Source organism: Panicum virgatum, chromosome 5N, assembly GCF_016808335.1.
Source record: "Panicum virgatum strain AP13 chromosome 5N, P.virgatum_v5, whole genome shotgun sequence".
Classification (NCBI taxonomy): Eukaryota; Viridiplantae; Streptophyta; class Magnoliopsida; order Poales; family Poaceae; genus Panicum; species Panicum virgatum.
The window spans coordinates 11080620-11096888 of record NC_053149.1 but is presented as its reverse complement, the minus strand read 5'-3'; the positions used below and the strand labels follow the sequence as shown (position 1 = coordinate 11096888).

The window sequence follows — 16269 nt, the reverse complement described above, 5'->3', positions numbered from 1 at the left end:
TTTTGGTCCTGATACATTCGATCATAAAATCCTTTGGGTCTATGGCGGCTCTTGTTACCTGTAGGCTTTGGCGCTCCTTTTTTTTCTTCTTTTTCTCAACATGAGTAAATATAGAAATCATATATTTATAATGCCACATGTGATCTACAGAGAAGTATCATTTAGTCTTCTAGTACGAATCTAAATACATAGGTAGATTTGTTTACAATGGTAATAAAGCTAACAACTATGTTTTTCCCCCTAGAAGCTACACTAAAATATTTTATTGGTAACTGAGAAATTGGATTATAAAGTTCCTAGAGTCTCCAGTTGCTTTCATAAAGCATTTGTTGCACATGGTCTCCTGCAGGCCATTTAAATTTTAAAATATAAGATATCAGTTCAGTTGTGCTTCTGAAATAGGTAACAGAGTGTGATATTACCTGTAATAAGGTTATATTTATTAGTGCTCTAGGAAGTGACATGATTTTCCTTTTTTTTGGCAATGAAGGCTGGAAGGATATCATTCGTTGAATTGAACTGAAAGAGGTATGTTTTTTCATGTAGAAGTTGTTTGGCAACATTTGAATTTAGAAAATTTTTGGTAGCATCCCAAGCTGTGTAAACGACTTCAGCACAATACAGTACATATGTCATTAATAGGTGCAGTAGAAAAGAGTTTTGGGGCTCTGAAACTAAAGGAACCTCCTAACCTCGGGACACATAACCAAAATACAATGGTTCATACTGTTGTTGGTGAGATAAGAGTGCCTAATAATCTGTATAAGATAAGCTGTTCCATTTTCTTTCCAAATGGTATTGACTGGTAGAGCTATGGCCATGGAATAGCTGAGGGTGTATTGGTATGGGAGAGAGGTAGGTTTCAATATAGCTGATGAAGCATTTTGAAAATGGGCACCATATAAGGGGCTGCAAATGTGGCGAGGATGATTGTTATGATTAAACGAATAAATCTTTTCGTATTTCTTTGATTGTGATTGCCCTGCGCGCATATTCTTTTTTAAATTTTAGGAGGAATCAGCTAATGATGGGCAGTGAGGGAAAAAGGTGAATTATCGAATAACTTCCAAGTTTTAGTCATGCTGGTCGATATAATGGAAGGAAAATATAGTTGTGTAAGTTTGGAACTGTATGAATGGAAACAAAATAAATTTATTATTATGATTTTATACATTTGAGAACAGAGCCATTGTGTTTGAGTAGTTACCTAGCATTTGCACTTCCATTCTCCGGGTTCGCTGTAAGGCTGAAAAAAACATGATGAGTCATTCAATCTATCTGTATCTATAGTGTAATAATCATCTCTAGTATCGGTTCACAATTGGAGTTCTACTCAAAAGTTTCTGCAACCATATTTGGATCTTCGAAGAGATATGGTTTTCGTTTTTGTAAATAAATGCGGATAATTAGCATTTGGTAAGAAATAATGGACGGTGAATACCAATTCTATAGGCATTTATTTTGTTTACATGGATCTTGGCTGGATGAAGTATCCTGTAGATCAGTGTCTATCCATGGTAATACACATCACGCCATATATGACACAGTACATACTCGTAAAAAAAATAAAAAAATGACACAGTACATTGTTTTGGATACCCTAAAAACCGATAGACACAGGTGGTAGTTTAACATGGGCAGGCATATATATTTTATAATGTAGTAAACTAAGAGAGCCTGCAGCTGTTCATAGCCTCATGGGAAAAGAAATAATCATCCCAGAAGGTAGTGCACATCAGGGCTGCATGGTCTGTAGATAGCTTTTCTAACTGTACATGGAAAGGAGAAAGAAAAATACTTAACTGGTTCAATCCATTGACATTCTATAGCGCCCAAGTAGCAGCTAAACTTGAACAGCACTCGAATCTCCTCAACCCTGCTTCTCTCCTGAATAGCCTACATAAATGATAAAGACAGCATATGAGTTCCTGAAATGTGCTTTTTAATTTCTGTTACTGCAGAACTACATGCACAGTAGGTATTGGCGAAGCAAAATTTTTCCAAATGAAAAAGTGTAGTACAGATACGGAAATCAAAAGCATACTTAATCTGGTTTTATATTTTTCATTAAGTCTGAAACAAATTTTGTACCTTGCCTGAAGCTTTTTTTTTCCGCAAAACTTAACTGAAGAAAAATAAATGCTTGATGAGTAGATAGGAAATCTGCTGGGACATAGAACTGGAACCTTCTACCAAGAGCAAACCCTGGTGAGGCATGTGCTGCACATCAATTTCAAACTATGATAAATCTGTTTTAAAGGTTTCAGTGATTTAAAACTATTTGACATGTAATTGTCAAAAGAGTAAAAGGGTAGCCAGCTTAGAATTTTAAACAGTCACTTACCTGTAACTTGGTAAAGTCCACACTAATAGTATCATGCCTGCTGTTTTTGTGTAGACTCTGAACCAATATTCCTGCAAGGATTATTTATCTATCGCCTAGGCATCTTGTTTTGCTGTGATCGATGCAAAGCAATTGGATTTAATTATGCTGCAAGGGATAGCACACTTCTGATATAAACGGTGCAAATAACTTGATTCTAGAGTCTTTGTCATTCTGATCTACTAAGCAATAAAGATGAAGAACCCAGCTGGTATACAAAATAAAGCGGAAAGAGAAATTGAGATTCTTTGGAATATTGAAGGACCGTATAAGCTAAAGAACAAAAATTTTCTTTTTCTTTCCTCTTTGTTGCAAATGTATGGATATACGGTGAGTAGCTAAAATACATAAATCTGATGTCTAAATGCAGTAACAAAAAGTTGCAAAAATATGTATTAGAACTTTGAATAGTATGCATACCTGAATGTTGTTGTTCAGTGGTGAGGACCACTTCCGTAGCTACACTGCAGGATGCAAGCATTGACCGACTGGCTTGCTAGGCTGCTACCCTGTGTTCTCATAGAGTTGTTCCTCGCCGAAATCGGACTACTGCATACTGGGTCAATCTTCTGTCCACCCAAAGGGTAAAGGAAGCTAAAACACAGAGGTGAATCTTACCTTGCCTGGTGAGGAAGATGAAGGGAAGGGAGGAGAGGGAGGACGGGGCATCCATGGCCACAAGCAACCCGTGATAGTCGCCCCGCGCAGTTGTGATTGCATCCGACAGGAACCAACCCAAAATGCGTGCAAAGAAAGGGGAGCCGATCACCTGGCCTCCAACGACTGCATGGCCGGCAACAAGCTTTGGAGCGTTGGTAGGGCGCTCTGCTGGCTGTGGTCGCCGAGGGCCGCGCAGGCCCGCTGCAGCTTGTTGACGAAAGAGATCAGCCTCTCCATGGCCGCCGTGCCGGGAGGGTACGATCTGTCCGGGTCGCGAGAGGCGGCGTGGGAGGCGAGATGGAAACGCAGAAAGGGAGGTGCGGTGGAGGTGAGGTGAGGCCGACTGCCTAGCCGCATCTAGGCGCCGGTCATTGAAGTCGAGCTAAGGGCTTCGGGCGGAGGTCGCCGCGCTGGCCGGGGCGGGGGACCAGGCAGAGAGGCCTGGGTAGGGGGAGGGGGAAGTTGAGGTGGAGGCGGTGGGAGGAGTGGAGGACGAGGCGAGGGGACGGGTTCTGCGCCGCAGAGGAGAGGCACCCCATCGCGGTGCGTGGATGAGGTCGGCGCCGATGGGTCAGGGAGGGCCCGCGGCCGGCGGCGGGGCAAAGCGGGCCTGTGGCCAGCGAGCCCCGGAGGGGCCGGCGCGCTCGGTGGCGTGGCACGGCTCTGGACGCTTGCGGCTCACGAGGAGCGCGGCAACAGCGACGGCGACGGGTCGACCATGGCGACGCGACTGCGTTTCGGCGCCGGCGATGTGCGAAACAGAGGGAAACAACCCGGATGGATCGAAGGCTCACCGGGTATTCGATTTTTGCACGTGGGTGGGCAAGGAGGAGGCTGGAGGAGGGTCGTCGACGACAGACCGGAGCGACGGGCGAAACTCTAGTGGCGGCCGGCAGTGGCAGGATCGATTCTGGCGGATTCGGCCGGGGAGCAGCTCGACCAGGGGCTTGGGAAGCTGGAAGAGGTGGTGAGGGAGGTGCTCAAGTGAAGAATCGAGAAGGGGCTGCCGGAGATGGTCGGAATCGACCAGCGAAGGGAGCTCGGTTCGGTCCGAGCCGGAGGAGATGAAGGAGAAAGCAGCGTGTGCTGAACTGCTGATAAGGCTCACGGGCTGTTGAGAAGGCGCCAGAACCTTCCGCCTACTGGAATGGCACGACATGTTTCAGGGAGGTCAGAAGCTACGACGACCGCATGATGCGCATCGGACGGTCCAAATTAATTTTGCTATCGTGGCCAGCCTGGTTGAGCTCCAAGCGGTGCGCAAATGACATATAGAAACAAGATAGCAAGAAAAATCTATGGAGCTCCCACCGGACGGAATCATATTGTATACAAGCAGGCAGCGATCTAAGATAGTTACTGGACAAATAAAAACACACGTGTACCAAGAAAATCATCAATTTGTTGTACCAATAATATGCAATATAGTATTTAAGAGGACATATAGCTCTATAAATATTTTTTTAGCTCGATGTAAGGACAGCATTGTCAAAATCATAATTCTGAAATTAACAACTATTAAGCATTTAGAGTGAATAGACTTTATTTAATAATCTTAAATAGTAAGATTCTCTATGGCTAAAAAATAGCTCTGAGATCCAAACAAGCCCTATATATTGAATAGACCGACTGTGCAACATGATAAAACCTAAGCTTTCAAGACCTGGGCAACCAAAGCTGAGGTTATCCACCATGAATGGATCCTTGAATCTCATTAGCTGTAGATGCAGTTAGCTTCTTTGAGATTAATGATATAGGAGCTCTTAATAACTTAAAATCATAGGATCTCTCAATAGTATGCAAATGTAAAGTCATATAAGCTCTCGCTATAAATATGTTATAGATCTAAAGAACACTAAGTCTGGACCATACTACGTCCATATCACAAGCTATGTTGATGTCAACTGATATAAAAGGGAAAAAAATCAAAGGACAAGGCCAAAAAAAATGTATGGTAACAGTTAATGGTCCTAGCATAGATCATGCATGAAGTAAGTAGAACCTACCAAGCCAAAGGTTTTGCAGATATACTCCAGTTAGTATGGTTGAGACTAATATGAATTTTGTTTCTGCATAGTCAGTAGGAGGCATTGTTGTTATTTTTTTTCTAATCTTTGTAAGTGCTGGTTATCTGTGTGCATTTAGTAAGTATATAGATACTCTAGTTTGATACTAACGATTGTTAGTGGCTATCCTTGTATGGCAAATGCATACATTAAATTTAATTTTAAGAATAGAAGTAATTGTAAAGAACATAAGCAAGAACTGATATAGTTCTTAATTGTATTTACAACTTTGAAATAGCCGAATAGGTGGTTTATCTTGCTTACCTAGAGCTATAGCGCTGGTTCTTGCAGACTCTCTGATCGAATCACTTTAGAAGTGAATGAGACTTCTTCTTCTCCACCTAGAAGCAGCAGTGGAAGGGGAAAAAATTAGAAAATACTTCCACGAAATGGCTGGAAGCCTTACAGAGTTTCCACACTGACATTTTAAATGGATGTAAGCTGATTCAAGAAACAGTGCGGTAACTGATGCAAGACAGGTAGTAAATATGATATGCCTGAACTAGCAATGTCACTTGGCGATGTGTGGATAATTTTTTCTAGGTAAACTCGTATCACTGGCCTTATCTCATGAGAAAAGGCCTAGTGTTAATAAGCAATAAAAAATGTACCAGATGTAGTATAAATTAAGGCAGCCAAATGATAGAGATATAGCAACCCATCATATTCTGATACCTGACAAACGAAAAAAAAAAGAAAAATAAATGGGAGTCAAGTGATTGTATGAACCCATAATCCCTATTCCTACAGCTTCTACTTGAAGGGTTGAGGCATTGGAAAAAAACTTTGAGGGCCTATCATGGAAATGAACAGCAGCTTTAAACAGGATTGCATAAACCTTTATTACGGTAATGCGGAAATGGAACATTATAAAACAATTCAGAGAGAAACCAATATTAAGTGTCTTCAGCAGAAATAATGGTAAAATTATGCAATCAAGCTCAATGGAAAACCAGCAACAGTTTATGTCGGACACACAAGCTCCCGGTTCAGTTTCAATGAAAATTCAGCAACTACTAATACCTGCGAACTCTGCACTTGCCACTTGAACTTCAAAATATTTGGACTCCTGCAGCATCTCACTCTGCACGTAGAGAAGCAAGGCTGTTGGTAGTAATGGAACATCAGAGTTTATCAACAGGGCAAATTCATGGCTAACGGTTCATGTAGATGTCCCATTCTATTCAATGGAGTCTCTGCCATTTGACAGAACAGAGCAGTTTATTAAACATCATATGTGGCAGCATCGATACGTACCAAAGGTGAAAGGCCGCTTGCCATATAGTGTATGTTACGATGTTGAGGCCGTAGCTGCCCAACATCTTTGACAATAGCTTAGAATAGCAATTCAAATAGGCCCTGCATTCTTATAGCATATTAAACTTATGTAAATTGGTACTCAGTACTAACAAATGTAAATCATGACATGCTTACCAAAGTGATGAGCTTGGCTTGGCACTAACATCCAACACCTTGGTAGGCACAAACTCTGGCAACCTCCATCAAAGCTGATCGAGAGAAGCAGCACCTTGCGGTTCATGCCCGCCTTGTCTTGTTCTGCGAGTGCACACGCAAGTGGTTTGGGGGAGGGCAGGCAACTCGTCGAGCAGGTGGTGGGCGAGGAGGGTAGGTCGCGCGCGGAGGTGGTCGCGCTGGCCGGGGCTGGAGCGAGGCCAGGCAGAGAGGCATGGGTAGTGGCCATCACTGGGCAGCGGGGCTGCCGGAGCCGCGCCAAGCTCATGCTCCGCAGGTGGATCCGTGAGCGCCGACCCCAAGCCATGTGCGGGACCATGGGACGGGGCGATCCTGGGCGGCCGGCCTGCGGGGCTCGCAGCCTTTGAGAACGTAGGAGGAGAGGGGGACGAAGCTGGGAGGGAATGAGGAAGGAGCGCCGGGCCACCTTACCGGACCTCCTCCTCAGTGGCGTTCGCGTCCGGCCTTTGGTGCTGTGGATGGGCAGGCCGCCAAGGCTCTGGATGTGGGATAATGCCTTGCGCAGGCGCCGATTATGGTCGGAGCCGATGAGCGTCGCGGCCGCCCGTCCATAACGGCTGTGAAGCCGCCGTCCGCCAGCGGCGGCAGCGCTACAGTGGCCGCCGCCTTTGCTTCGCCATCCACAGGAGGTCGAGCGCCATCGGAGAGGTCAGTGGAGCGTCGAGGCCGCTGGATGCTTCGCGAACCAAGATTTTTTTTACAGCAGCTGGGTGAAAGATGGGCACCGCAGGATACAGATCAAACGGTCAAAAAAAATTTTACTGTCGTGGACCACCTGAGGTTGCGCGGAGCGGCGGGGGAATCATATATAGAAACTAGTTGAATACCCCGCGCGTTGCTGCGGGATTTTAGAGCAAAAATATTAAAGTTTAATGTGCTGAAAAGATAGAGTTATGAAATTACAGGTAATTTTAGCATTGGAGATATATGACATGGTTGTATATAAAAAATGCTTAAATACTGATGTTGATGTATATATAAAAAGTTATAGTTGCTGAAACTGATAAAAGAGGAACCATAATAGTTACGATAAGGACTCTTTAATGTTGAAATGGAAATGTCTGCATTATTTTGTGAAGCAAGAGATTGGACTTTGCATCGACTCTCTTTGGATAAGTCAAGTTTTTACAAAAAAAAAATTAAAAAAATTAAGTGTGGGCAACACAGTTGTGTAAAATATTGATAATTGGAAAGAATATATTTTGTTTAATAGTTTCATTGGACAAATGTAGATATTTGAATTGGTTATGGATTCTCCACCATCGTGATCCACATTACTGTAGTATAATAGGATGTTAGAAATGGATGTGATAAAAATGAACGAGGGATCTTAGCACATACATTATTTTTTTGACGTTTTATTGCTAATTCCGTCATATGACAATAATAAAATCAAGTAAAAAAGGTAAGAACTCTTAGTGGGTTGTGGAAGGCCAGGATATGAGGTTTCATTCAGATCCAATGATGGAAATAAAATGATGATGTGGCTTCACCACATGTGAGAGAAATAGCTATTAAAGATTCTTAGTGGGTTGCACTTATATATGACAATAATAAAACCAATTAAAAAGGTAAGAACTCCTAGTGAGTTGTGGAAGGCCAGGATATGGGGTTTCATTCAGATCCAATGGTGGAAATAAAATGATGATGTGGCTTCACCACATGTGAGAGAAATAGCTATTAATGACTCTTAGTGGGTTGCACTTATATAAGATACTAGTTGAATACCCGGTGCGTTGCTGCGGGATTTGTGGACAAAAATGTTGAAGTTGAGTCTATTGAAAAGGTGGAGATATGAAGTTGTAGTCAATTTTAGCATTGGAGATATATGGCATAGTTTGTATATAAGATATGCTTAAATACTAAAATTGAAGTACATATAAAAAATTCAAGTTGATGAAACTGATAAAAAGAGGAATCGTAATTGGTATGGTAAGATCGCTTTAATTTTATTTTAGGAGAAAATGGAAAAAGTCTGCATCATTTTGCGAAGTGATTCGACTTTGTATCGACTCTTTGGCTAAGCGAAATTTATGCAAATATTTTTTTAAAATGAAATGTGAGGAATGCAGTTGTGTGTGAAATGTTGATAATTGGAAATATAGTTGTACAAATATAGTTGTATCAAACAGTAAAATATTAAGGAGGAACCAAACATAGTGTCAATATCAGAACATAATGAATGAATGTGTAACATTGAAGAGAAGAGACCTGGAACAATCCTTCACGGTGCTCTTCCTGCATGCCACAGTGATGCAAGACAAAATTTAAGAGTAGCAAAACAGCTGGAGAAGGCAAGGAGCTACCAGAACCGAATGTAATAATGAAGTCGAGAGTGTGTGTAACGCTACGATGGCTTCGACTAAGCAAAATATATAGAGCGTTGGGTTCTACAGATCATGAGAAGTGGAAGGGGTGGTGGTGGTAGTGTATTGTTAGATAGAGAGATTTAAGGAAATGACAGCTTGGATGATCAAGTTACAAACATGAGAGAAATGAAGAGACATAGTAAGGTGGATGAAGGAGTGCTTCTTCCATTATTGGTGGCTCAATGAGGATTGAGAGAAATATAAATTAACATTTTTCTAGTGGGATGCATCAATCTTAGAAGACAGAAATACCATATGAGACTAATTGTTTTTCTTTTTGTTAACGTTTCCTAGTGGGATGCATCAATTTTAGAAGACAGAAATACCATAGGAGACTAATTGTTTTTCTTTTTGAAACAAATGTGGATTTATTTATTAATATTAGATAGACTAATATTTAATTGATAAATGAAAATAATGTTTATGATACAATGATAAAAGAAAATAAAGGGAGGGGATTTAACATATGTATGTTGCATAGAGTAATATTTAATTGATAAATAAAAAAATTGGCTGTTGGGCTTCTTCTTTATTTATACTTTTGATGAACCGCAACATATTGAAAAACATGACTGAGAGAAATAGAAACTATAACACTTAGTGGGTTGATGACATAGCAACATGGCACTTAGTGGATTGATGACGTGGCAGCACGAGGATTGAGAGAAATACAATTATGACACTTAGTGGGTTGCATCTATATAGAATATATAGATGTGCTGCTCTTGCTTCGGTAAGGCTAAAAGGCCCAGTAGGCCCAGGTGAACAAATTCTAACAGAGTGGCAGTAACTTTTAACTGGTCATCTTTTTGTGATACAAACTTTCCCCAAAATTTAACATCTCTCGGCCACCTTAAACCAATGTTTCGTATAATTTTAGCGCAAGTTCATTGTCTGAGGAGAATACTAGTTGGTTTTACTGGCTTTTAGTTTTTGGAAGTTTGCACCAACCTGGTACTGGTAGGATGTTTGATGGTGCAGAGATGAGTCCTAATTGTGATGTGCGTTAAGCGTTGCAGTAAATGGAAGCCACCTTTTATTTTCACTTCATCTGTTACCTCCTCGCCATCGTCAATGCTACAATAAATTCTATCCTCGCTATATATAAGACTAGGATGGTAGGTGCGCTAACGCTGCGCCTGTAGAGCATTCGCGCATGCCAGTGTGCATTTAGTTGCACTTATCATGTAGTTATATATCTGCAAGTACAACTTGTAGTTAAGTAAGCTAATTATGGGGTTAAGGATGGAGGATTAACATCATGCAAGTGCAGCAGAGATACTTGTTTATCTTAACAAAGAATATCAATTGATTGCAATGACCTTATCTACCTGAATGTCCGAAGCAAAGGATAGTTGACAAATGTAGCATGCTGCTGATCCTAACACCCCTGTTTCAGAGCCTACCTCGGCTTGCAAATAGCTCAACTCATAACCAGTCCCATGAGCACAGAAGCACATCAAAAAATATTCAACATACAAAACCTATTACCATAGCCATGAGATATGTAATACCCCTACTGATGACATTTGTCCTCTACACAAGCACATACATTTTAAACAAAAGAAAATATATATGCTATCAACATATTAGTTTTGACAGAGAGGTGCACATTAGTGGAAGAGATAAACTATAAATTATCTGAACACATAAATTTGGCAACTAAAAAGCAGCTGGAAATGGATACCTGACCTTATGTCTATTGTCCTTGAATCCTTGATGTGGCCACAAGAATTTGAAGAGGCAGGGTGTCCTACTCCAAGTTCCTACAATTGCATAACTCCACCTATCAAGAATATTTTAGGTCGATCAAAACATATATTGCACTTTCAAGTTTTCGAATACTATTCGATAATTTATACAAAAACAATAACAGATTCTTCTATCAAAAAAGATGTCACTCAGGACTAAAGACTTCTCTACTTTTTACAACCTAGAATCTAATTCGGCCCAAAAAAAAGTCTTACGAAAGAAGGCAGTATGTTAAAAGAGAGAAATTTTAAATTTTGGTACTGGATCCTTCGCTCGCCTCCACCGTGGCAGCAAATGTCATTTTGTGTTGAGCCCCGCCTAACTAGGTTCACGGACAGAAGGCATAGTCGAAACAAAAAAACAAAATACAGCTTGAGATTGTTAGGTTGTAAAATTGCAACTGATCTTGTACCTTTACAAAATCCTGCTTGCTGGACATGATAGGAGACACTGAAGGTATCACAGAATGCATAGGCAGTCTGAAATTCTAAATAGGCATTCAGATTTAGTGTCATTGCTTGTCAAAGAAATCCAAAGCATGAGTGAAAAGAATATAGATCATGTACCTCTACCTCAGTTTGCCAAGCTATGAGCAAATCTAGAAAAAAAACTCACCTCAGTTTGCCAACCTATGAGTAAATCTAGAAACAAAACACAAAAAACTGAAAAATTTGAAGACAACCAAGAAGACTATTTGAACAGCAGCTGTTAGCAAAATGACTTGCTCTATCACTGAACAAAACTGAAGGACTAAACTAATTATTGATATTCAGTAATCCTAAAGGTTGTGCAAGTCCCCAGCTATTTTTTATATCATGGCAATTTTTTGCACTGGATCTTTGTTTATTGAATAGTGAGAAACAATATTTCGAAATAAAAAATGTCACTCAGGGCCAAGGCTACTCTACTTCTTACAACCTACAATGCCAAATCGTCAAACAATCTTACCAAGAGAATAGATTCAGACGCAGGTGACTATTCAGTGAAACCAAAGATGAAATATTACATCAGGCCTTCCATATGTCAAGGTATAGGGAACGGTCAATTTGACAATACGAGGCAAGCAATCATGGGAACTAGGAAGTTTAGAATCAAAGGTGAAGTTCAGAATCAAAGGTGTAATTGTTGAGATGAACGGAAGAACTCCAAATGGATGTTCGTGGTATTGAAAAGAAGAAGAAAGTGCAGAGGTGGCGAAGCGCACACATACTTGCAGCAACATTCTTGTTTCATGTTCGTGATTTGCCCCAGGAACACACCGAATGGCTCGCCTCCGCTGACGGCGGCGGCAGCAGCAAGGACGGTGACAGTGGCGACATGGCGAGGCTTCTTGGTCGTGTTTCCTGGTGCGCGTGCATGTTGGGGATCCACCTGCGGGCTCGATGAACTCGGGCAGCAGCACAGGTAGTGTGGCGGCACTGTCGGGCATGGCCGTAGATGAGCGGGGGCAAGGCGGCGGACTGGGACTTGGCGAGCTCGAGGAGGCGGCGGCTGACCTCCTTGGAGTACTACACCTGGAGGACCTCTATCACCCCCTCGACGGAGGCCGGGGACGCGCCGGCGACGGACTCGGAGGTGGCGGCGAAGGCCTCGGTCTGGACGGCGGCGGCTGCGTGCTCGGCCTCGGGCTCCGGGGCGGCGCCGTAGCCCGTAGAGCTGGGAGAGGACGCTGGGCGCCGCGAGCGTCTGCATGAGGTAGCACACGACGGTGTCGCGCGTGCGCTGCGACGGCGGCCAGATGGTGAGCGACGGGAGCAGCGCCTCCGTGGCCTTCGCGTCGGAGGCAGGCGGGGCAGTGTCGGCGGATCCCTCGGTGGGCGCGGGCTGGGTGCCCTCGGCTGCGGTGTTGGGGGTGTCCTCCGGCTTGCTGTGAGTGTCCTTCCGAAGAGCCCACCATGGCTTGCTGCTCGAGCGGCATTGGCTTGGAAAGTGTCGCTCCATGCTGCAGGAAGATGGGCAGCTTCTTCGAGGCGGGCCGCCCAAACGGGAATCGTGGAGACGATGCGGGAAGCGCGGACCGGAGGCGCGACGCCTCTGTGAGCCCGGATGCCGCTGCCTGCAGGGGCAGCGATGGGCTGCAACGAAGCCGCCGAAAGGGTAGGCGCTGAGCGAGCACCGGTGCCCGCCCTTCCTGCGCCGCCAGCGACGAATCCGTCGCCTCCTCCGCGGCCACAGCATCGAGCCTTCTTCACGGCCAACGGGGGAGGAGGGCCCTGGGATCGAGCTGAAGGGCTGGCTCGGAGGAGGCCGGTGATGGCGCTGGGACTGCGAGGTGGAGGAGGCGACGGTAGCGAGGTGAGGCAGGACACGACGAATCAGGCGGAGATGATTTGGTCCGCGGACAAGCACGACGCGCAGGTGTTGACCTCCCTTCTGCCGCGAGCGGCGTACGACCGACGCGACTGGCCGGAGGCTGCCGCGTGCACAGCTACGTGCCGCAACATGAATGGCGAGAGCAGGAGAGGCTCCGGCGGCTGATGACACACGCAGTGGGCCCCATGCGAAAACAGTAGCACGGGCCTCCGGAGGGCACGCTTTGGTTCAGCGATATAGGTTTACTTATTATTCATGACGAAGGGACATTACTATTTGCACAAACGCAAGGCCCGGCTCATCCACGGACCACGGCAATGGCAACGGCAATGAGCATCGCAGCAGGAGCAAACCCCAAAGCCCTCCTCGCCGCCCAGCTCTGCGCCACCGTCGCCGCCTCCTCCCTCCCGGGATCATCCGCCGCCGGCGCGTCGGCCCTGGTGTCCCAGACCTGCCGCGTGACGTCGAACCCGAGCCTCTGCCTCGAGCTGCTCCGGTCCAGCAACCGGAGCGACGGCGCCACGACGGTCCGGGAGCTCGCCGTCGTCGCGGTGACGGCCGCCAGGAGGTCGGCGCTCCGCGCCAGGATGCGCGCGATGGACCTGAGCCACGGAGCGGCGGGAGGAGGTGGGGCGGTAGCGGTGGCGGCGCGGTGCGTGGCGCTGTACGCGGACTGCCTCCGCGCCGGGGCGGAGGCGCTGGGCAGGGTGTCCACCATGCGGGTGCACGACGCCCGCGCGGCCGGCGCCGTGAGCGCCCTGCGCAGGTTCCCGCGGAAGTGCGCGGGCCTCTTCCACGCGCGGAGGATCGCGTCGCCGCTGGAGAAGGTGAGCAGGGAGACGGAGGAGAAGCTGGGCGTCGCGTCGGAGATCGTTCGCCTGTCGCGCTAGGAGTGTTGCGTGCGCCGATCTAACGGCGATAGTAGAACAGAAAAGTGCGCGGTTGGCATGCTACAATAAGTCACGGTGACGCTGCAATGGATTGTTCGCGTCCACTCCGGTCAATCTCCGTTCAACTCTTGTGATGTGAAGAACAGGGGAAGCGAAGAGAAGGAGCTCTCGCGCTAAAGAAGAAAAAGATTATTGCTTGCTCATACTACTTGGTTTTACTTAGCACGCCGCAGTTGGAGACGACGACCTTGGTGTATGGACGGTTGAATCCTCTCTCTGCAACCACTGCTCTCTTGTCACCGATCAGCTTGGCCACTCTGCAACACACGAACAGCCAGATGTGGTTAGCTAGCGAGACAGCTAACTCTAGCTAGAGTAGGATCGATTTCCGACAGGAATGCGGGGCAGAGCTGATGGACGGCCGGATCACCTGAAGTAGGGCGAGGCGGCGTTGTCCCTGACGGTGGGCACGGCTGCGATCTTGGCCACGACGTCCATGCCGTCCAGCACCCTGCCCACCAGCACCGCGGACGCGTCCAGCTCGGGCGCCGCGCCGGTGGTGATCACGAACTCGGTGCCGTTGGGCGCCACGCCCACCTGCTCCTCCTCCACCTCCAGCTTCCCGCCCCTGGCCACCAGCTTCGGCTTCGGCGGCGGCAGGCTCGGGTCCCGCACCACGATCGACACCGCGCCCGCCGCGCCGTGCACGGCGCCGCCCGGACACCGCGCGCGCAGGGCGTCCGCCTCGGCCGCCAGCCGGTCCGTCACGGCGGGGACGGCCGGGTACGAGACCACGCCGCCGTGCTGCACGTAGCCCGGCACGATCTTGACGAACTCCTTGCGCCGGTACCCGACCCCCGTGGCGAGGGACAGGAACCGGGACGCGGCCGCCGGGGCAGCGTCGCCGAACAGGCCCACCGTGATGCGCCCCGCGGGCTCCCCGCCGATGGACACGTCCAGGAAGGCCGTCGCGGTGACAGGCAGCTCCTCGAGGCACGGCGCCGCCACGGTGGCGGTGGCGGTCGCGGCACCGGCGACGCCAACGGCTTCGGGTTCGAATTCCTGCGCCCTGGACGACGCCGGCGAGACGCTCCGGAGCGCCGGCGCGGCCGCGATGGCGATCGCCGCGGAGGCCGCGCGGCGGCCGAGCTTAGGCGGCGGCGAAGGGTGGTGGCGCTGGGTCGGTGCTGGCGTCGGCTTGGCAGTGTTGAGGATTCGCTGCGACATTGTTGCTTTGCTCAGGCTGGCACGGCATGCCGCGCATTTGCGAAGTGTGGTGACGAGGCCGGTGCGTGGATAAGGTGGCCAATCAGGTTCCTTTGCCGGGCGGGGGATTGGGATTCTCTGCCACCTCCCGGTTAGTGGCACTTTGGCAGATGCCTGCCACTGCCACCTTCACCGGTTCGCAGTGATACAACCTAAATATACCAACCTGACAATGGCAAGATTCTACCATTTTTAGGATCCTTTTGTAACAACAATTCAGCAAATAGTATTTGTTTGGAAATTGACAAACAAAAAAAAGAAACAAAAGAGAAGATACCAGTCACCTAAGGGGCTGATTGGTTAGCTGTAGGCCGCCGAACCTGGCTCGCCGGATGCAGCGGGAGCATGATTGGTTAGCTGAACTAGCATTTGAGCCTGGTCCGCGGCTCCGCGCGATGCAAAAAGGTTCTCTGGGCCTGGCTCACACCATGCAACCAAATCGGGCGTTTCTGGGCGGCCAGACTCGCGCGGTGCAAGCTAGATATATGGGAAAACGTGCACTGAGATGAAAAAGGAGCCAGACCGGTGCTACACAGTGAACCAAACAAAATCTCTGGCCGGCCTGGCTGATTGCAAACGTGAGCCAAACAAAAGGCTGCCGCACCTAGCGAGCCAAGCTAGCGGGAGCTAGGATCTGTTGCGCGAGCCAGGCTGCACACATCGCAAACCAATCACGCCCTAAGTTCTTTCTATGTTCCACCCGGAGGGGCTTACTGTGCGGGGAGCTAAAAAGATGCTACAGCCAACTATGCGAGGGGAGGAGCCGGCGGAGCGGGGAAAAATGACTTATCCAGCTCCGCACTACAGTAGACAAAGCTGAAGCCTGGAGGAGTCCGACCAAATGGACCCTAATTTTTTAACAGTTTAGAGGCTGCCTCATCATTAGGTCACTTGCATGTTACCATAGTGTATAAGCATTACTTTCATGCCGAAAGCATACCATCAAGGTTGAGCATGAAAGCTCCAATCAAACCAAAGTATAAGCACGTGTACACAAAACCGATATCTCGAAGGAAAAAAAATCAATTTACTCCCTTCAAGTATAGTCAAAGTCTAAATAACCCTCTAAACTATAA

General features: G+C 47.0%; 3 protein-coding genes across 3 annotated transcripts in view; 1 reads left to right on the top strand and 2 right to left on the bottom strand.

Annotated features, from left to right (window-relative positions):
* Nucleotides 1-86: 86 nt before the first annotated feature.
* Nucleotides 87-16269, bottom strand: part of LOC120674547 (peptidyl-prolyl cis-trans isomerase CYP26-2, chloroplastic-like) — a 22253-nt gene continuing 6070 nt past the window's right edge. The window contains exons 2-9 of the mRNA XM_039955711.1: nt 14358-15320; nt 6544-14244; nt 6133-6468; nt 5374-5784; nt 2092-4402; nt 1804-1896; nt 1208-1246; nt 87-343 (exon numbers count right to left, since the gene is read on the bottom strand). Of these exons, the coding sequence (XP_039811645.1) occupies nt 14133-14244; nt 14358-15320 (1075 nt within the window). The 3' untranslated portion in view covers nt 87-343; nt 1208-1246; nt 1804-1896; ... (2 more) ...; nt 6133-6468; nt 6544-14132. The remainder of the gene's footprint in view (nt 344-1207; nt 1247-1803; nt 1897-2091; nt 4403-5373; nt 5785-6132; nt 6469-6543; nt 14245-14357; nt 15321-16269) is intronic.
* Nucleotides 5771-12665, bottom strand: LOC120674549 (WPP domain-containing protein 1-like). Its single transcript, XM_039955713.1, has 3 exons — nt 12347-12665; nt 6133-6213; nt 5771-5784 (listed from the first exon to the last, which is right to left on the bottom strand). Exons 1-3 carry the CDS (start codon nt 12663-12665, stop codon nt 5771-5773), a joined length of 414 nt encoding a protein of 137 aa, XP_039811647.1.
* LOC120674548 lies at nt 12978-13927 on the top strand. The gene is made up of 2 exons (XM_039955712.1): nt 12978-13082; nt 13487-13927. The coding sequence occupies exons 1-2, from the start codon at nt 12978-12980 to the stop codon at nt 13925-13927; spliced, it is 546 nt and encodes a 181-aa protein (XP_039811646.1).